The sequence below is a fragment of the Mustelus asterias genome, chromosome 18 (genome assembly GCF_964213995.1).
Source record: "Mustelus asterias chromosome 18, sMusAst1.hap1.1, whole genome shotgun sequence".
In the NCBI taxonomy this organism is placed as follows: domain Eukaryota; kingdom Metazoa; phylum Chordata; class Chondrichthyes; order Carcharhiniformes; family Triakidae; genus Mustelus; species Mustelus asterias.
Window position 1 is genome coordinate 35,462,557 of NC_135818.1, and position 22,047 is coordinate 35,484,603.

General features: G+C 42.7%; 1 protein-coding gene across 1 annotated transcript in view; it reads left to right on the forward strand.

The window, feature by feature from the left end:
* Window positions 1–22,047, forward strand: part of npas3 (neuronal PAS domain protein 3) — a 1,397,016-nt gene that overhangs the window by 913,705 nt on the left and 461,264 nt on the right. Inside the window, exon 5 of the mRNA XM_078233737.1 lies at window positions 18,720–18,809. Within this exon, the coding sequence (XP_078089863.1) occupies window positions 18,720–18,809 (90 nt within the window). The remainder of the gene's footprint in view (window positions 1–18,719; window positions 18,810–22,047) is intronic.

Below are 22,047 nucleotides of genomic sequence, written 5' to 3' on the forward strand. Positions count from 1 at the left end.
GGAGGGGGATGACCCTCCAGGGGTAAGCCACGAAGACCAGATCGCCTGCACAGAGACAGAGGCCCAGAAGGGAAAGAAAGGGATTAGGAGAGAAATAGTGGTGGGGGATGCGATGGTTAGAGGCACGGACAGACGGTTCTGCGGGCGCGAACGAGACTCCAGGATAGTAGTCTGCCTCCCTGGTGCCGGGGTACTGGATGTCTCCGAGAGGGTAGGAAGCATATTAAAAAGGGAAGGTAATCAAACAGATGTAATTGTACACATTGGTGAAAATGACGTAGGTAGAAAGAGCAGGGGGGTCATACGAGAGCAATTCAGGGAGATGGGTGCTAGGCTAAAAAATAAGGCATCTAGGGTTGCAATCTCTGGACTGCTCCCAGTGCCTAGTGCTAGTGAGGCCAGGAACAGGGAGATTCTACAATTGAACACGTGGTTTAAGGACTGGTGCAAGAGGGAGGGTTTCAAATTCATTGATCATTGGGAAGTCTTCAAGAGAGGATGGCGCCTGTATGGAAAGGATGGGTTACACCTTAACTGGAAGGGCACAAATATCCTGGCTGGGAGTTTTGAACCATAGAACCATAGAAAATTACAGCTCAGAAACAGGCCTTTTGGCCCTTCTTGTCTGTGCCGAACCATTTTATGCCTAGTCCCACTGACCTGCATTTGGACCATATCCCTCCACACCCCTCTCATCCATGAACCCGTCCAAGTTTTTCTTAAATGTTAAAAGTGACCCCGCATTTACCACTTTATCCGGCAGCTCATTCCACACTCCCACCACTCTCTGCGTGAAGAAGCCCCCCCTAATATTCCCTTTAAACTTTTCTCCTTTCACCCTTAACCCATGCCCTCTGGTTTTTTTCTCCCCTAGCCTCAGCGGAAAAAGCCTGCTTGCATTCACTCTATCTATACCCATCAAAATCTTATACACCTCCATCAAATCTCCCCTCAATCTTCTACGCTCCAGGGAATAAAGTCCAAACCTATTCAATCTCTCTCTGTAACTCAGCTTCTCAAGTCCCGGCAATATCCTTGTGAACCTTCTCTGCACTCTTTCAATCTTATTTACATCCTTCCTGTAACTAGGTGACCAAAACTGTACACAATACTCCAAATTCGGCCTCACCAATGCCTTATATAACCTTACCATAACACTCCAACTTTTATACTCGATACTCCGATTTATAAAGGCCAATGTACCAAAGGCACTCTTTACGACCCTATCCACCTGTGACGTCACTTTTAGGGAATTCTGTACCTGTATTCCCAGATCCCTCTGTTCAACTGCACTCTTCAGAGTCCTACCATTTACCCTGTACGTTTTACTTTGATTTGTGCTTCCAAAGTGCAATATCTCACACTTGTCTGCGTTAAATTCCATTTGCCATTTTTCAGCCCATTTTTCTAGTTGGTCCAAATCCCTCTGCAAGCTTTGAAAACCTTCCTCACTGTCCACTACACCTCCAATCTTTGTATCATCAGCAAACTTGCTGATCCAATTTACCACATTATCATCCAGATCATTGATATAGATGACAAACAACAATGGACTCAACACCTATCCCTGCGGCACACCACTAGTCACAGGCCTCCACTCAGAGAAGCAATCCTCCACAACCACTCTCTGGCTTCTTCCATTGAGCCAGTGTCTTATCCAATTTACTACCTCCCCATGTATTCCCAGCGACTGAACCTTCCTAACTAACCTCCCATGAGGGACCTTGTCAAAGGCCTTGCTGAAATCCAGGTAGACAACATCCACCGCCTTCCCTTCATCCACTTTCCTGGTAACCTCCTTGAAAAACTCTAATAGATTGGTCAAACATGACCTACCACGCACAAAGCCATGTTGACTCTCCCTAATAAGTCCCTGTCTATCCAAATATTTGTAGATCCTATCCCGTATCACACCTTCCAATAACTTGCCCACCACCGACGTCAAACTTACTGGCCGATAATTTCCCGGATTTCTTTTGGAACCTTTTTTTAACAACGGAACAACATGAGCCACCCTCCAATCATCCGGCACCTCCCCCGTGAATACTGACATTTTAAATATGTCTGCCAGGGCCCCTGCAGGTTCAACACTTTTGCTAGAGTATTTCGGCAGGGTTTAAACTAGTGTGGCAGGGGGGTGGGGATCAAAACAGTAGGTCAGTAAGTACTGAGGCTGGGGTCGAACTGGGGGCCAGGGCAAGGCTAGCTAAGAAGAAGAGCATTCTGGAGCAAGATGACCTGAGTGGGCCTGGAGGTCTGGAGTGCATCTGCTTCAATGCGAGGAGCGTAACGGGTAAGACAGACAAACTTAGGGCCTTAATGCTTACGCGGAATTTGGATGTGGTTGCGGTGACGGAGACATGGTTAAAAGAAGGACAGGACTGGCAGCTGAATATTCCGGGGTATAAGTGTTTTAGGCGAGACAGAGGAGGGGCTAAAAAAGGTGGGGGAGTAGCGGTACTAGTTAGGGAGCATATTACAGCGGTGCAGAGGGTGGACAATATAGAGGGGTCATGTAATGAGTCGCTGTGGGTGGAGCTCAGAAACAGGAAAGGTGCAATCACTATGCTGGGGGTATACTACAGGCCACCCAACAGCCCACGGGAAGTGGAGGAATGGATATGTCAGGAGATTCTGGATATGTGCAGAAAAAATAGGGTTGTTGTAGTGGGAGACTTCAGTTTCCCTGGTATAGACTGGAAAGTGCTTAGGGCTGGGGGTCTGGACGGGGAGGAATTTGTAAAATGCGTACTGGAAGGTTCTTTGGAACAGTATGTAGATAGCCCAACTAGAGAGGAGGCTATACTGGATCTAGTTCTGGGAAATGAGCCCGGTCAGGTCGTCAAAGTTTCGGTCGGAGAATATGTGGCAAATAGTGACCACAACTCTGTTAACTTTAGGATAGTAATGGACAAGGACGAGTGTTGTCCTAAGGGTAGGGTGTTAAATTGGGGGAAGGCTAACTATAGCCGGATTAGGCAGGAATTGGTGGCCGTTGATTGGGAGAGGCTGTTCGGGGGTAAGTCCACATCTGGCATGTGGGAGTCTTTTAAGGAACAGTTGATAAGGCTGCAGAACAGACATGTGCCTGTAAAAAGGAAGGATAGGAAAGGTAGGATTTGAGAGCCGTGGATAACCAGGGAAATTGAGGATCTGATCAAAAACAAAAGAGAGGCGTACGTTAGGTCCAGGCAACTGAAAACAGATGGAGCTCTGGAGGCATACAGAGAGAGTAGGAAAGAACTCAAACGGGGAGTTAGAAGGGCAAAAAGAGGTCACGAAATGTCCTTGGCAGACAGGATTAAGGAGAATCCTAAGGCATTTTATTCATATGTTAGGAACAAAAGAGTTGTCAAGGAAAAAGTCGGACCTCTCAGGGACAAAGGAGGGGAATTATGCTTAGAACCAAGGGAATAGGGGAGATCCTAAATGAATACTTTGCATCAGTATTCACAAAGGAGAGGGACTTGTTGACTGGGAGTGTCTCAGAGGGAGGTGTTGACCCGCTAGAGAGAATCTCCATTACAAGGGAGGAAGTGTTAGGTTTTTTAGGTAGCATTAAAACTGACAAATCCCCAGGGCCTGATGGCATCTATCCTAGACTGCTCAGGGAGACAAGAGATGAAATTGCTGGGCCTCTGACGGAAATCTTCGTCTCTTCATTGGACGCAAGTGAGGTCCCTGAGGATTGGAGGATAGTGAATGTGGTACCGTTATTTAAGAAGGGTAGCAGGGATAACCCGGGTAATTATTGGCCAGTGAGCTTGACGTCCGTGGTAGGGAAGTTGTTGGAGAGGATTCTTAGAGACAGGATGTATGCGCATTTAGAACCGAACAATCTCATTAGTGACAGACAGCATGGTTTTGTAAGAGGGAGGTCGTGCCTTACAAATTTGGTGGAGTTTTTTGAGGAAGTGACAAAAATGGTTGACGAAGGAAGGTCTGTGGATGTCGTCTATATGGATTTCAGTAAGGCATTTGACAAAGTCCCACATGGCAGGTTGGTTAAGAAGGTTAAGGCTCATGGGATACAAGGAGAGGTGGCTGGATGGGTAGAAAACTGGCTTGGCCACAGGAGACAGAGGGTAGCAGTCGAAGGGTCTTTTTCCGGCTGGAGGTCTGTGACCAGTGGTGTTCCGCAGGGCTCTGTACTGGGACCTCTGCTATTTGTGATATATATAAATGATTTGGAAGAAGGTGTAACTTTTGTTATCAGCAAGTTTGCGGATGACACGAAGATGGCTGGACTTGCGGATAGCTATAAACATTGTCGGACAATACAGCAGGATATAGATAGGCTAGAAAATTGGGTGGAGAAATGGCAGATGGAATTTATTCCAGATAAATGCGAAGTGATGCATTTTGGAAGAACTAATGTAGGGGGGAGTTATACAATAAATGGCAGAGCCATCAAGAGTATAGAAACACAGAGGGACCTAGGTGTGCCAGTCCACAAATCCTTCAAGGTGGCAGCACAGGTGGAGAAGGTGGTGAAGAAGGCATATGGTATGCTTGCATTTATAGGACGGGGTATAGAGTATAAAAGCTGGAGTCTGATGTTGCAGCTGTATAGAACGCTGGTTAGGCCATATTTGGAGTACTGCGTCCAGTTCTGGTCGCCGCACTACCAGAAGGACATGGAGGCTTTAGAGAGAGTGCAGAGAAGGATGTTGCCTGGTATGGAGGGTTTTAGCTATGAGGAGAGATTGGGTAAACTGGGCTTGTTCTCCCTGGAAAGACGGAGAATGAGGGGAGACCTAATAGAGGTGTACAAAATTATGAAGGGTATAGATAGGGTGAACAGTGGGAGGCTTTTTCCCAGGTCGGAGGTGATGATCACGAGGGCTCACGGGCTGAAGGTGAGAGGGGCGAGGTATAACTCAGATATCAGAGGGACGTTTTTTACACAAAGAGTGGTGGATGCCTGGAATGCGCTGCCAAGTAGGGTGGTGGAGGCAGACACACTGGCATCATTTAAGACTTACCTGGATAGTCACATGAGCAGTCTGGGAATGGAGGGATACAAACGAATGGTCTAGTTGGACCAATGAGCGGCACAGGCTTGGAGGGCTGAAGGGCCTGTTTCCTGTGCTGTACTGTTCTTTGTTCTTTGTTCTTTTTTCTTTACCTTCTACTAACATTCTACTAACTATGTACAGAACAATTCTTTGCACGAGGCTTCACATGGAACCATCTCTCAGCATAGTCTGGTGTCATGTGATTTTACGTCACTGATTATGTAGACTGTCTACTTACATATTTAACATTCATGCTTTGTACTACGCCATCCTGTCCAATATTGTGGTTAGCACATGGTACATTTGAGGCTTTGTGGCTCAGTGGGTAGCATCTCAGCCACTGAGCCAGAAGCTCTAGCTTCAAGTCCCGCCCCAGGACTTGATGGCAAGGAAGGTGTGTTCAAAATGCAAGCAAGCAGATAGAGTGTCAACTTGCAAATCCTTTTAACATGCCTATAGCTGGTGGTAAAAGCGGGAGGGACTCCTGGCCAGCCACGCTTGATGTGGAGTGATGCCCCCTCAAGCTATAAGCCTCTGGCAACAGACTAGTGACCTGTTCCAGGAATTACTAGTTATGGAAACACACAAAAGTCTGCCTTAGTGCACCACTAGGTGTGGAAAGCGAATTGGAATTGGAACATGTATATTATTAGTAGCTGACTAAGTTGCTAATGTGTCTCAAGCATTCTCCTTTTCAATGATAGTCTTCAGGGTTCAACAAATGTGTCCAGCTGGGCAGAGCTTAGAGAAGATTACACCCCTGACACAGTTTCTCCATATTTGTTTTGCCACCTGTGTCTGCTCATACTCACTTGTGCAATGTGAATCACCAGGTGACAATCCAACTGGCTATCTCAATAGATCCAACTAAGTGTGAGTATCTCTATCCAAAAGAGAAAATGCTGGAAAATCTCAGCAGGTCTGGCAGTGTCTGTAAGGAGAGAAAAGAGCTGACGTTTCAAGTCCAGACGACCCTATGTCAAAGCTTTGACAAGCCAAGTTGACACTTCCTTTTTGGTTTCAGATCCCAGCATCCGCAGTAATTTGCTTTTATTTAGTGTGTATCTCTATTGGTGAATGGCTGCATGTCCAATAACAGAGCACCCTTAGAAAAAGTTGGGTCCTCTGAGGTATCATCCGCATGAGGGTCTAGTGGCACTTACTATGTGCATGAAAAGCCTAATGTAATCTTGACAAAGTCAAGATCTTGATAATCACCAGGCTGTCCTTTCATAGTCCAGTCATTATGAACGGAATCAGCTAATATGTGTCAGAGATGTTTGGAATTCTGTCGCCATAGATGTGCTGTTACCCCCATGGTATCCTCCTCTGCATCTCTGAGCTAGATTATTTATGATTGCCTCTCTTGTCTTCTCCCTTTCTTTTACATTTAAAGTTTATTTATTAGTCACTAGTAAGGCTTACATTAACACTGCAATGAAGTTACTGTGAAATTGCACTCTCTTCTCTTCCAGTGGATGAAAAAATTGACCTGTTGGTGAGGAAAGGTGAGGTATTCACCCAATGGATGTATTGCATTTGCTGAGGGTAACTGTGAGAAACATCCATTACATTGCATAAGGATTGGTGTCAGTGGCAAAGTGAAGAGTGGGTGCTACTGAAAGTTAAGAAGGCATGAGGAGTAATGTGATGAAGAATACTTAACATAGACTGAAAAGGGGCCTTAAACACGGTGTGCAATTGAATCAGCAAATGTACCTTTATTTATCCTGACCTAATTGGGTCATTACACCATTTCCTGCACTGCATCCAAAAACTGGGCATCACACTCCTGCTGTTTACTTGCTCAGTTATCTCCAATCGCACATTCTTGATGAAAGTCACAGGTTTCTTTTTCCTTTTATTCAGGAAAAACATGCCCCTCCTCCTCCTTACCACAACCAGCAATAATTACAGTCATCTGTCTTTGAGTCTGGTGCTGTCTTTGCTCTTTATGCAACATCCATCCTGAAGACCCCCGATACATGCAGTGCTCCTTTCTGAGGTGACATCATTCAGGTGAACATCATACCTGCTGCACAGCTTAAAGTTACAAAACCCAGGAGTTAAAATTCATTGGTATTCTTGAGTTGAGATTGCAGATTCTAATTCACTCATTTGACTTCTGGATTTCTGCCATGCAATTCCACCCAACCCCATTTGGAAGCGATATTCATATTAATATCAAGGCCAAAACTTTTCTTATGTTTGGTTTATTCCATAAGTGGAAAGGTCTGATAACTTCTGCATGACAAAGTCACAGGTGACAATTAAGGTCTGTTTTGTGGGCATTCTATAATTTCCAAAGGTCCTATTTATGCAACATATGGGGTGAGGATTTGTTTAAACGAAAGTTATTTATTCTTTATTTAGTTTAATTAGGATTCTAACAAGCACAGAAGGTACTTTAATATTTCCTTTGTGTCATGTGAGCGGCTTGTCCTTTTCTGAGGTGACCTTTTATGTTGAAAATCCCCGACGGTATTATGTGCTAAGTCTGTTTTATTCCAAATACTTTTTCTTTATCCAACAAATTATAATTAAGTATGAATTGACAAAAAATACTTTAAATGTACTTTCGAATTAATAAACACTCTGCAGAAAATAAATTCTCACTATCTCTGTTTCATGTGTGTTGCTAACATGAATTAATATGGTATTTCCTCGCCCTTGATGTTTAAAGATTGCTCTCAGTTTTATTCAGTTTAACAATACATCAGTGAATATGAAGTCTTGTACATTATATCAGACAACTGTACTGGTAAAACTGTACTGGGCGGCACGGTAGCACAGTGGTTAGCACTGCTGCTTCACAGCTCCAGGGTCCCGGGTTCGATTCCTGGCTCGGGTCACTGTCGGTGTGGAGTTTGCACATTCTCCTCGTGTCTGCGTGGGTTTCCTCCGGGTGCTCCGGTTTCCTCCCACAGTCCAAAGATGTGCGGGTTAGGTTAATTGGCCAGGTTAAAAAAAATTGCCCCTTAGAGTCCTGGGATGCGTAGGTTAGAGGGATTAGTGGGTAAAATATGTGGGGGTAGGGCCTGGGTGGGATTGTGGTCGGTGCAGACTCGATGGGCCGAATGGCCTCCTTCTGCACTGTAGGGTTTCTATGATTCTATGATTCTATGAAATATATTGTACCAATTCTCTGCTGTGATATACCCAACTCCTTTCAGATATAACAAAAATCCCAGTTGAGGATATTCTCTAGATCAGTGGCCTCCAACCTTTGAGCACAAGATCACTTTTAGCATCAAAATGCTGCATGAGATCAAAATTCAACTTTACTAAAACGCCCCAAAATGTACTCATGCATAACATTCACCTATCCTTAGTGTGACACCTGTGTTGGCACACTGTCTGTACGGCCAGTCTCATAGAAACATAGAAAATAGAAGCAGGAGTAGGCCATTTGGCCCATCAAGGCTGCTCCACCTTGGCTGATCATCAAATCCAATATGCTGATCCCACCTCCCCCCACACACTTATTCCTTGATCCCTTTAGCTCCAAGAGTTATATCTAATTTCTTCTGGAAATCAGACATTTTGGCCTCAACTACTTATTGTGGTAGGGAATCCCACAGATTCACCACTCTCTGGGTGACGAAATGTTTCCTCACCTCAGTACTGAAAGATTTAACCCTTATCCTCAAATTATGACTCCCCCACTGGACTCCCCCACTATTGGAAACATTTTTCTGAATCCACCCTGTCTAATCCTGTTAGAATTTTATAAATTTCTATGAGATCCCCTCTCATTCTTCTAAACTCCAATGAATATAATTCTAAGCGACCTAGTTGCTCCTCATATGACAGACCAGCCATCCCAGGAATTAGCCTGGTAAACCTTTGCTGCACTCCCTCTGTGGAAAGGACATTCTTCCTCATGCAAGGACACCAAAACTGCAAACAATTCTCCATGTGTGGCCTCACCAACACCTATACAATTGCAGTAAAACATCCCTATTCCTATACTCAAATCCTCTTGCTATGAAGGCCAATACACCATTTGCCTTCTTTATCATCTGCTGTACCTGCACACTTACTTTCAGCGACTGATGCACGAGGACACTAAGGTCTCGCTGAGTATCTACTTCTCTCAATTTACACCTATTCAAGTAATAATCTGCCTTCCTATTATTGTCATCAAAGTGGATAACCTCACATTGATCCACATTATACTGCATCTTCCATGCATATGCCTACTTCACTCAGCCCGTCCAAATCACACTGAATCATCTCTGCATCCTCCTCACAGCTCACCTTCCCACCCAACTTTGCAAATTTGGAGATAATACATTCAGTTCCCTCTTTCAAATCATTAATATATAATGTGAACAGTTGGAGTCCTAGCACCAATCATTATGGTAGCCCAGTAGTCACTGCCGGTCAATGGGTAAAAGACTGATTTATGCAACTCTTTGCTTTCCATCTGCTAACCACCTTTCTATCTATCTCAAGATACTACCCACAATCCCATGTGCTTTAACTTTACATAGTGGTTTGCCATATGAGACCTTGTTGAAAGCCTTCAGAAAGTCTAAATAAACCACATCCACTGGTTCTCCTCGGTCAACTCTGTACAGCCTCAAAGAATTCTAATAGATTCGTCAAGCATGATTTCCCCTTTGTAAATTCATGCTGACTTTGGCTGATTATACCATTGCTTTCCAAATGCTGAGTTATGAAATCCTTGATAATGGACTTCAGCAACTTCCACAGTACTGATGTTAAGCTGTTCTCTGTTTTCTATCTACCTCCCTTTTTGAAAAGCACGCTTACATTAGCTCCCCTCCAATCTGTAGGAATGATTTCAGAGTCTAAAAAATTTTGGAAAATAACCACCAATGGATCTGCTATTTCCAGGGCCACTTCCTTAAATACTCTGGGATGAAGATTATCAGGTCCTGGAGATTTATCCACTTTCGATCCCATCAATTTCCCCAAAACCATTTCCCTACTAATGCTGATTTCCTTCAGTTCCTCACTAAAACTTGTTTCTCTCAGAACTTATGGTACATTATTCATGTCTTCCTTTGTAAAGACTGAAGCAATGTATGAATTTAATTCCTCGGCCATTTCTTTATTGTCCGTCATGAGTTCTCCCATTTCTGACTGTAAGGGGCCTACATTAGTTTTTGTCAATCTTTTTGGAATTCACCTATTCTTTGTTTAAATGCCTGCCATTGCATGTCCACAATCCTTCTTTTCAGTAATGTTTCCCAATCCATCATAGCTAATTCATGTCTCAAATCATCATTGTTACCTCTATTGAGATTCAGGACCCTGGTCTCAGAATCAACTATGTCACAGTCCATCTTGACAATGAATTCTATCATACTATGGTCACTCATCCCCAAGGGTTCTCTTGCAACTAGATTGCCAACTAATCCTTTCTCATTGCACAATACCCAGTCCAGGATAGCCTGGATGGTTCCTCAACGTATTAGTCCAGAAAACCATCCCATATACACTCCAGAAATTCCTCCTCTATTATGCTGTGACTAATTTGACTCTCCCAGTCTATACAGGCAACACGGTGGCACAATAGTTAGCACTGCTTCCTCACAGCGCCAGGGACACAGGTTCAATTCCTGCCTTGGGTCACTGTCTGTGTGGAGTTTGCATGTTCTCCCTGTGTCTGCGTGGGTTTCCTCCGGGTGCTCCGGTTTCCTCCCACGATCCAAAGATGTGTGGGCTAGGTTGATTGGATAAATATGTGGAGTTACGGGAATAGGTTCTGGGTGGGATTGTGGTTGGTGCAGACTCGATAGGCCGAATGGCCCTGTTCTGCATCGTAGGGATTCTATGATTTTATGATTAAAGTCACTGATAATCACAAGTGTTCCTTTAACATATGTGTCTCTGACTTCCTGTCTAATGCTATTCCCAACATTACCACGACAGTTTGATGGTCTGTATACCATCTCCACAAACGTTTTTTTCCCCTTAGTGTTTCTTGACTCATACAGATTCCACATCGTCTGTGCTAATATCTTTCCTCAATATCATATCAATATCTTCTTTAATCAACAATGCAACTCCACCACCTTTTTCTTTCTGTCTGTCTTTCCTAAACATTGAATAGCCCTCAAAGTTTAGTTCCCATCCTTTTCCACCTTGGAACCATGTCTCCATAATGCATATCCCCTACCTCTTTACATTTATTTGCACAACTAATTCATCCATTTTGATTTGAATGCTCTGAGCGTTCAGGTACAAAACATTAAGGTGAGGCCTTTTAACGTTTCTTGTCCCATTCCTATTTTTTACTGTGTTCTTATCTGACTCTGGCCCTTGATTTCTTTGCCTATCACTTTTCTTATTCTCTTTGCTGTCCATCATACAGTCCATCAGATGGTCATCTGTGAAATGAGCACAATACTTGGACTTTATGATTTTTATCTGGCAAAAAGCCATCTCACAGAGGTATGTGGAACCAAAGTAGGTTTTCACCTTGAGTGCACATGATGTCAGAAGAGGGTATATCACTCTGTTTACAAAGTCCCCAAAAATCTTTGTCCTTTCACCTCGCTTTTAGCTCTGTCATTTGCATGGTTTAAAGGGAAATTTTCTTGAAACATGACATGCATCATCTTGTGATGCCATTCCAAATCACCTCTTTTACTTAAGGCTACGCTTTGTTGACAAATGAGACAAATGATCTTGCCTTTGACATTTGTACAAAGAAATTCACTTTCCCATTCCTGGTGGAAATGTTAGGTTTTTGCCCTGGAGGTCCCTGGCTCCTCGCTTATCTTTTTGTCTTCACCCTTAGTCCACATTTTGGTGCCAGTGATTCAACAGTGAACTGATTCGCACGTCATCACAAGAAGCTCGAGTCCCACGCATTTTTGGCAGCGTTCGGCAGCCAGTGAGCTGATTCACTCATCATCATGAGAAGCCCAAGTTCTGTGCATTTTTGTCCCAGTTCAGCAGTTGGTGAGCTGATTTGCTAGTCATCCCTAGTAGCCCCAATACTGTACATTTTTGGCAGTGGTTTGACAGGCAATGACAATTGACTTTTCGAGACTCTAGGATTGACCTGTCGATCGCGATCAACTATTTGGAGATCATGGCACTAGATCTTTGTTATGTGAAGGATGTTGAGCAGCCCGTCCTTTTGGCACATAAGTGTGTTGGTGACAGGAACGTTTTTTTGGTGTACTTCAGATCGTGGTATTGAAATGCTGCAAAAACACCAAAGCGTAGATCGAGATTGCAAAGTAATAATGTCACCACCTGAACTGTAGTAAGGAATTGAAAGCAGCAAGTCGATTGAAGGAATTGACTTTTGCTCCTGTCTTTCAGGTCAGCAACCTGTCCTACATTCCCAGTAGAGTACACATGATACCTCTTATTATGATGTGGAGATGCCGGCGTTGGATTGGGATAGGCACAGTAAGAAGTCTCGCAACACCAGGTTAAAGTCCAACAGCTTTATTTGGTAGCATGAACTTTCGGAGCGCTGCCCCTTCATCAGGTGAGTGAAGAGTTGGGTTCACAAACAGGGCATATATAGGCACAAACTCAATTACAAGACAATGGTTGGAATGCGAGTCTTAACAGATAATTAAGTCTTTACAGGTGCAGACAATGCGAGTGGAGAGAGGGTAAAGCACAGGTTAAAGAGGTGTGAATTGTCTCAAACTAGGACAGATAGTGAGATTTTACAAGCCCAAGCAAGTTGTGGGGGTTACAGATAGTGTGACATGAACCCAAGATCCCGGTTGAGGTCGTCCTCATGTGTGTGGAACTTCGCTATCAGTTTCTGCTCAGCGATTATGCGTTGTCGTGTGTCGTGAAGGCCGCCTTGGAGAAAGCTTACCCAAGGATCAGAGGCTGAATGCCCTTGACTGCTGAAGTGTTCCCCAACAGGAAGAGAACACTCCTGCCTGGTGATTGTCAAGCGGTGTCCATTCATCCGTTGTCGTAGTGTCTACATGGTCTCGCCAATGTACCATATTTCGGGACATCCTTTCCTGCAGCGTATCAAATAGACAACGTTGGCCAAGTCGCAAGAGTATGTGCCGTGCACCTGGTGGATGGTGTTCTCACGTGAGATGATGGCATCCGTGTCGATGATCCGGCACGTCTTGCAGAGGTTGCTGTGGCAGGATTGTGTGGTCGCTGTTCTCCTGAAGGCTGGGTAGTTTGCTGTGTACAATGGTCTGTTTGAGGTTATGCAGTTGTTTGAAGGCAAGTAGTGGGGGTGTAGGGATGGCCTTGGTGAGATGTTCGCCTTCATCGATGACATGTTGAAGACTCCAGAGAAGATGTCGTAGCTTCTTCGCTCCAGGAAAATACTGGACGACGAAAGGTACTCTGTTCGCCATGTCCCATGTTTGTCGTCTGGGAAGATTGGTGCGGTTTTTCGCTGTGGCGTGTCAGAACTGTCAATTGATGAGTTGAGCGCCATATCCTGTTCTTACGAGGGCGTCTTTCAGCATCTGTAGATGTCTGTTGTGATCCTCCTCATCTGAGCAGATCTTGTGTATACGGAGGTGTTGTCCGTAGGGGATGGACCTTTAACTGACGCTATACACTAGATACATTTTCTTCCTTTGGACTCACGGCAATCAATCATTGCAACAACTATATGATGACATCAACAAGTTCCATCACAGCACCAGACTCACCATGGACTACTCTCTATAATCTTGGACACACGCATCTCCATCAAGGACGGTCACCTCAGCACTTCACTGTACCGCAAGCCCGCGGATAACCTCACGATGTTCCACTTCTCCAGCTTCCACCTAAACACGTTAAAGAAGCCATCCCCTACGGACATGTTCTCTGTATACACAGGATCAGCTCAGATGAGGAGAATCGCAACAGACACCTACAGTCACTGAAAGATGCCCTTGTAAGAACAGGATATGGCGCTCGACTCATCGATCGACAGTTCCGACGTGCCACAGCAAAGAACTGCACTGACTTCCTCAGAAGACAAACATGGGACACGGTGGACAGAGTACCCTTCGTCGTCCAGTACTTCCCCGGAGCGGAGAAGCTACGGCATCTTCTCCAGAGCCTTCAACATGTCATCGATGAAGATGAACATCTCGCCAAGGCCATCCCCACACTCCCACTACTTGCCTTCAAACAACCGCGCAACCTCAAACAGACCATTATACGCAGCAAACTACCCAGCCTTCAGTAACCACGGCACCACACAACCCTGCCACAGCAACCTCTGCAAGACGTGACGGATCATCGACATGGATGCCATCATCTCACCTGAGAACACCATCCACCAGGTACACGGCACATACTCTTGCGACTCGGCCAACGTTGTCTACCTGATATGCTGCAGGAAAGGATGTCCCGAGGCATGGTACATTGGCGAGACCATGCAGACGCTACGACAACGGATGAATGGATACCACTTGCCAATCACCAGGCAGGAGCGTTCCCTTCCTGTTGGGGAACACTTCAGTAGTCAAGGGCATTTGGCCTTTGATCTTCGGGTAAGCATTCTCCAAGGTAGCCTTCAACACACACAACACAGAATTGCCGAGCAGAAACCTATAGCCAAGTTCCACACACATGAGGACGGCCTCAACCGGGATCTTGGGTTCATGTCACACTATCTGTAACCCCCACAACTCGCCTGGGCTTGAAAAATGTCACTAACTGTCCTGGCTGGAGACAATTCACACCTCTTTAACCTGTGCTTAACCCTCTCTCCACTCACATTGTCTGCACCTGTAAAGACTTGATTATCTGTTAAGACTCGCATTCCAACCGTTATCTTGTAATTGAGTTTGTACCTATATATGCCCTGTTTGTGAACCCAACTCTTCACTCACCTGATGAAAGGGCAGTGCTCCAAAAGCTCGTACTACCAAATAAAGCTGTTGGACTTTAACCTGGTGTTGTGAGACTTCTTACTGCATCTTTTATTAATTATAGCAGATTTGTTTCAACACCATGTTATTTGAAAGAAGTACCCAGACCTCCCACCACTTTCTAAGTACAGAATAAGAAGATTTGAATACATTCATTCAGAAGTAAAACCCATGCAAAACATTCTCGGCACAGTCTAGTGAACAGGAATGAGCTTGATATTTCATTTTAACATACATTCTGAAATTCTAGTTATTTTATTGCACTGTATGTAATTTAAATTTACATAGACAAATTACACACATAGTATTGACTGTGTGCTGATGTTGATAATATTACTAGATATCCATTTTTTTATTTTGCTAGCAATATTTCTTAATAGTTCAATAATCATAATTGTTTATTAACTAATAAGATTACAATGTACTGCTGGAAATATAAAATGATACAAAAAATACTGGAAATGCCCAAAGTCTGGCAACATCTGTCGATAGAGAAACAGAATTAACGTTTCTGGTTACTGACTGTTCATCAGAACTGCTGAAATTTCCAGCTATTTCGATTTTTATAATTAACTGTTGTGCGCTACAATTGAGAGGTTTTTGTAAAGCTCCTTCCCGAATGCCCTGATGTTGAATATCTTTTCAGGAATGGATGTGGCCTAACAATTTTAAAAAGTAAGATTTCGTGACGGTAAAATTGCATTGATCAAAATTCCATGCATTTTCAAAAATATACATGAAAGCCTTAACAAAATACTGTGAGTAATGAAATTGGTCATTATAAGATTGTATTTGTACGAAATACTGAAGCTGCTTTCACATTATTTAAAAACTGTCATGAAATTATTTATCTGATTAATTGGTACTGTAATGTTTGGTCTATTCGATTAATCCATTGCACTTGTTATTATATGTCAAGGTTGTGTAAAAGATAATAGAACTACTCAAAAATTCTGTTCATTATTCTGCTTCTGATCGAGACTATTCTCATTGTCCTATTACTGAAATACCTGGCTTTGGGTTTTTTTCTGAGGCAGTTACAAAGATCTGTGTGAACAATAGTAATTTTTTTGCTTCAGTCCCAGAGATTGAGTTCCTGCTAGAACACAATATTGATTATATGCCACTCTGAGATTAAACATTTATGAAGCATAGGAATACTATTTTGTCCATGCAACTAAAATATCAAATTGAAAAGAATCAATTTTATTTCGTTGATACAAAGATGATTTGCTCTATTTTTTGAAAGTGATTGTCTTTATTTGTAAGCCTTAAAATAAGTTTGTTCACTTCCGTTTGTAAGTAAAGAACATATTACGGTGAATAGCCAAAGTTTGTGATCCATGTTGGTACCAACGACATATGTAAGAAAGAAGATGAAATCCTGAAGGCCGAATATAGGGACCTGACAATAAATTAAAAAGCAGGACCTCAAAGGCAGTGATCTCAAGATTGGTCCCAGTGCCACAGACTACGAGAGCAGGAATAGGAGAATGGACCAGATAAATGTGTAGCTGGAGACACGTTGTGGGATGGAGGGACTCCTGAAGCATTGGGACTGATTATAGGCCTCCTTCCACCCTGTAGGGATTCTATGATTCTAAAAGTAGCAAGCCTGAGGATTGGGAGAAGTTCAGTATTTAGCAAAGGGTGATAAAGAGATTGATTAAGAAGGGAAAATAGAGTAAACTTGCGAATAACATAAAAACGGGCTGCAAAGGCATCTATAAGTATATGAAAAGATTAGTGAAGACCAATGTAGGACCCTTAAAGTCCAAAACAGGAAAATTTATAATAGAGAACAAGGAAATATCAGAGCAATTAAACAACTACTTTAGTTCAGTCTTCACAGAGAAGACACAAATAACTTCCCAGAAATATGAAGGGATCAAGGGCCTAGTGAGAAGAAGGAATTTGAAGAAAATTAGTATGACTAGAAAAATAGTGTTGGAGAAATTACTGGGTCTGAAAGCTGATGAATTTTCCAGGTAAAAAAGGGCGGGAGGGAAAAAACAGGCAATTACATTCTCATTAGACTAACATCAGTAGTAGGGAAAATGCTAGAGTTTATTAGAAAGGATGTGATAACAGGACACTCAGAAAATATCAACAAGATTAGACAAAGTCACATGGAGTTATGAAAGAAAAATCATATTTGACAAACCTACTGAGTCTTTTGAAGATGTAACTAATTAAACAGTGAGAGGAACCAATGGACGTGATGTTTTTAAATTTTCAGGATGCTCTTGATAACATCCCATAAAAGGCTAGTGTGCAAAATTGGCAGGCAGTGACTAGTTGGGTTCCATAGGGATCAGTGCTTGGGCCCCAGCTATTCACAATATACATCAATGATTTGGATGAGGGAACCAAATGTAATATTTCCAAGTTTGCAGATGACACAAAACTTTCTGGGAAGGTGAGTGGTAAGGAGGATTTTGAGAGGCTTCGTTGATTCAGGCAAGTTGAGTGAGTGGACAAATACATGGCCGATGCAGTATAATGTGGATAAATGTGGAGTGATCCCCTTAGAAGGCGAAACAGAATGGCAGAGTATTATTTAAATGGTGATAGATTGGAAAATGTTGTCGGACAAATGGACCTGGGTGTCCTAGTACACCAGTCACTGCAAGCCAGCATGCAGGTACAGCAGGCAGTTAGGAAAGCAGATGGTGTGTTGACCTTCATTGCAAGGAGACTTTAGTACAGGAGCAAGGATTTCTGACTGCAGCTGTACAGGGCCTTGGTGAGACGACACCTAGAGTATTTTATGCAGTTTTGGTCTCCTTATTTAAAGGATATACTTGCCGTAGAGGGAGTGCAGTGAAGGTTCACCAGACTGATTCCTGGGAGGCAGGATTGTTCTGTGAGGAGAGATTAGATCGACTGTGTGATGCTAGTGTGCTATTGCTTTTTTTTGTTTAAGGGGACTGTTTTAAAGTTCAATTTTTTTCTACAGGTAATCGGTGTGTTGAGAGGGAATGCAGCTCAGATGCTGGGAAAGCAGGATGATTACTGATCTTAGCCATGCAGTGTTTACTTAGGAGAGAGCTAATGGACTTTAATTTACAAATAGCATAGGTCCCCTGGGGTTTTTGATGAAAGGAATGTAAGGTGGGTTTGGATTGACAGGGCCATGTGATAATGTGGTTAATGGGAGGAGCTAGGTTTGTAGCAGAGTTCTGGCTGGGGTTTGTTGAAAGACAAAGGTCTGCAAGCTGCTCTCGCCACAAAATTCGCAATTGGCTAAGGTATCCGTCATGTCTTGGACTGATCTGTTAACTTGAAATGAAATCAAGTCTAAGTTAATTAGGAGGAGTAGATATCAAAAATGTATAATTGTAATGGACTTTGGCTCAGTGCTTCAGATCTTGGGAGAGGTCTTTAGCACGAACCGATGTAATTTGACCCTTCGAAAAACTGCCGCAGCTGAGGTTAATGTCTTGTTTATCTTGTATGTCCTTTGTGTTTTAAACTAAATTTTTAGTCACATCTTAAAACTGAAGTTTCCTAAGTTCTTAAGAGAATCAGGCCACCAAAAGAGAAAACCATCACTACACTATTATTTATAGAAGGAAGAGAAAGATTTTTAAAAATTTTATGACATCTTTGCTATTTTCCTTTGCTTTAACAAAAGATGCTTTGAATTAACTTTTCAATTGTTAATTTTACATCATTTGCTGAGATAACATTGAAAAATCATGATGAAAACATAGAAATTAATCCTTCACTGCAATGTTATGCTGTAATATAATTTAAATGACATTTTGTAGAATGTTGTTTGTACAAAAGAGTCACTCGTATGCCAAATGGCCAACCAATGTTAAGAGTTTTGTTTGTTTCTTCACAGTCTTTGGATGGATTTGTATTTGCATTAAATCAAGAAGGAAAATTTTTATACATCTCTGAAACTGTGTCCATCTATTTGGGTCTTTCACAGGTAAGCAAGTTTATTTTTTCTGTAATGTTCTCTTATAAAAGTGTCAACATAACCAGTGCACAAACATTAACAATAAGGTCACTGTGTGGATGGTGTAATAAAATAATAAAAATTGGAAATTAAATATTCTAAGTTGAAACACTGATATTATTTTATGGTATAGTTGTATATTTAAACACTAAGCTCCTTTACTGAAACTTCTAATCAGATGTAGGAAAATTAAATCACATAATTCCTGTGCGCTGTTTTTTGCACAACGTTAACAAGCATGCAGAAGGACCATGTGCTGAATTCTCCCAAGCCACTACTGGCATTTTTGATGGTGGGCATAGGAGATAGAAATTGGTTTCATGGTGGTGTGATTTTACAGTGGGATCATAGAATAGAATCATAGAATCTCTACAGTGCAGAAGGAGGCCATTCGGCCCACCGAGTCTACACTGGCCAGAATCCCACCCCATAAACCCCATACATTTACCCTAGCTAGTTCCCCCTGACACGACGGGGCAATTTAACATGGTCAATCCACCTAACCCGCACCTCTTTGGATTGTGGGAGGAAATTGGAGCACCCGGAGGAAGCCCACGCAGACATGGGGAGAATGCACAAACTTCACACAGACAGTGACCCAAGCCAGGAATCAAACCCTGACGCTGTGAGGCAGCAGTGCTAACCACTGTGCCACCATGTCGCCCTACTGTGCCACCCTACTGTGCTACCGTGCTGCCCTACTGTGCCAGCGTGCCGCCCATGCCGGATCTTCCACTGGTGCCTACCATTGCGGGTTGGAAAACTCACCCGAGGACAGCGTGAACCTCATTTGCATCCCATTAGTGAGATGCAGATGAAGGCCCAACCCCACTGCCACCCCTCGTCCCTCCCCCGACATGCCAGACTTTGTGCAATGCCAGCAGGAATCACATTTGGAACAAGGTAATGTGCAGATATCAGGATTCATCTGAACATTGCCTGGAGATGCCTCCGTAGTTTGGATGGAGGCTGCCCACAGCCTTGAATGCCATGGCAGTGGGTGGAGGGAGCATCTGCAGGTGGACCTGCCAGTTTAGGTGTTCTGGAGGGGGTCCATCCTCCACCCTCAGAATGTTTCTGGAGATCCACCTTCATTCTCAGGAGGTCCATATTCTGGCCTTTGAGTGTTCTCAGAGATCTATTTTAATTTTTAGGTGGTCCACCTTCTTTCTTCAATGGTGGGCCAGTTGTGTTGGATGCCTTTTCAATATGGTACCTGGACGTGACTGACGTAGTATGCACCATCCAAATCTGCCTCACCATGGAATGCAGTGCAAAACACCTGGGTGCATCATTAATGAGATTGGGGCTGGAAGATTTGGCACGTTTACCTGTCTGAATCTTGCCCCACCTCAAAATCTCAAAATGAAAAAATCCCACCCACTGTTTATAGATTGCACCCAAAGTTTGGTTATCACTCCCCTCCCAACCTGTCAAAAAATAATTAGCAACTCACATTTAGACTGAACCCCACAAGTTAAACCTTGCTTTAAAAAGCGTGGCTTATATACCTATTTGTCTTATGTTTCTTGTAACTATGTGCTTACTAATTTACTGTGTTGTATATTTTAGTTAAAATTGAGATGTTGGTTTTTACAGATTGAAGTTATCAATGACCTATGTGATTGAATATTTTTTAACTGAAATATTTCATTAGGCCAGTGTAGCCACAAGGAATGTTGAAGGTAACTATTAGTTACATGTGCGCGAAATGTATGTATTCTGATTGAGCTAGATTGCAATTTACCTGCTCTGCATACAAAAATAAAGATAAAAATTGCAATTGTTGATACCATGAAACTTGCATCTACAGTTCTTTATCTGGAACAAATAATGGTGTTGCACCAAGAAGTTGGTAATATTTGAAGTAACGTTTAAGGTTTTTCATTTAGTATAAGGGTTAGTAACAGAATTTTGCAAGTAACCAGTCCTTTTTTAAATTAATATTGATTTCCATTCTGCAAATGCTACAGAGTCGGTATCAGACGGAAAGGTTCCTTCCTTTGATGTGTTTCCCAGCTGACATGCTTGCATCCTGTTTGAGAGGAAGAATTTAGGGTTTGAACTATTAGATTTCCTATTATTATCTGATCTATTAAACAGCCAGTTGGATAGACGGAAGAATAATAGCAAGTCTAATGACTTTAATTTTTCCTCAACTTTGAAACTTATGTTACAGTAGGCTTCAAAGTGAAGCAAAACTGTGTTTAAATTTAGTCATTTACTTTAGCACTGAATTAAGAAAAAGGACAAAAGAATATAATCACAACACAAACAAGACCATTGAATTATACTATAATATGATTAAATCCCAGATTTAAAAATTTGTAGTCAGAAGGGGTGTTTTAATTCCTACATGGTTGGATGGAAAACATGTGGGCAGACTATCCAGGGGGCACAATGAGAACCCTGGCCTATTTCAAAGTCAGCCCTCATTTAAATAGCAGTGGCAAGCTGCTACCCGAAAAGAGCATCCTAAGACACCTTGCTGGATTCAGGTTGGGAGAATATTGGATAGCACGAGACTGGCAAGAAGATAAGCTTTCGAGGCATGGGTGGTGGGTTGGAGGGTGTTTGGGAAGGCTATTGGAAACATGGATGGATTTGCCCAGGATAGTCATGACCCAAACTCTTTTGTGGCACTGTTCTGGCACCACATTTTTAAAAACTAAGCTTAGAAGTCCTTCACTTTTAGCTTAAGAGTTTATTAAACTCTTTGACTAAATTAAACACTCATGGCAGATGTTCCATGATCCAGCTGTAAAAGTGACTTTAGGGCCCTATCTCCACAATAAGGACCTGATTGACGTAAATTCATGAGGCTCCTGCCGAATCAGATGGGCCCCTGTGGGCCAGCTTTGGTTTACACTCCTGAACTAGTTTAAACAAAGCAGAGAAAGTTAAACTATCGCCTAACATGTTGGGTATGGGGCCTTATGAGGGCAAGGTACATAACCAGAATTGCATTTATATTGCAATTTTGTGTTGATGTGAAGAAATTTGGACGTTGAATCAAGGCTAAACCTGCAGTATAAACTGGAGATTAAAGTGGACTCTGCCTTTTTGGAGAGAGTAAGCTCACATTTTTATAATTTTACATTACATGGCATGTAAATACAATGCCAAACCTTATTTGTACTTGGGAATCTGTTGGTCCTCCTAGAAACATGTAAGCTTATCTTGCCTCAGTTCAAACATTTGGGGGAGT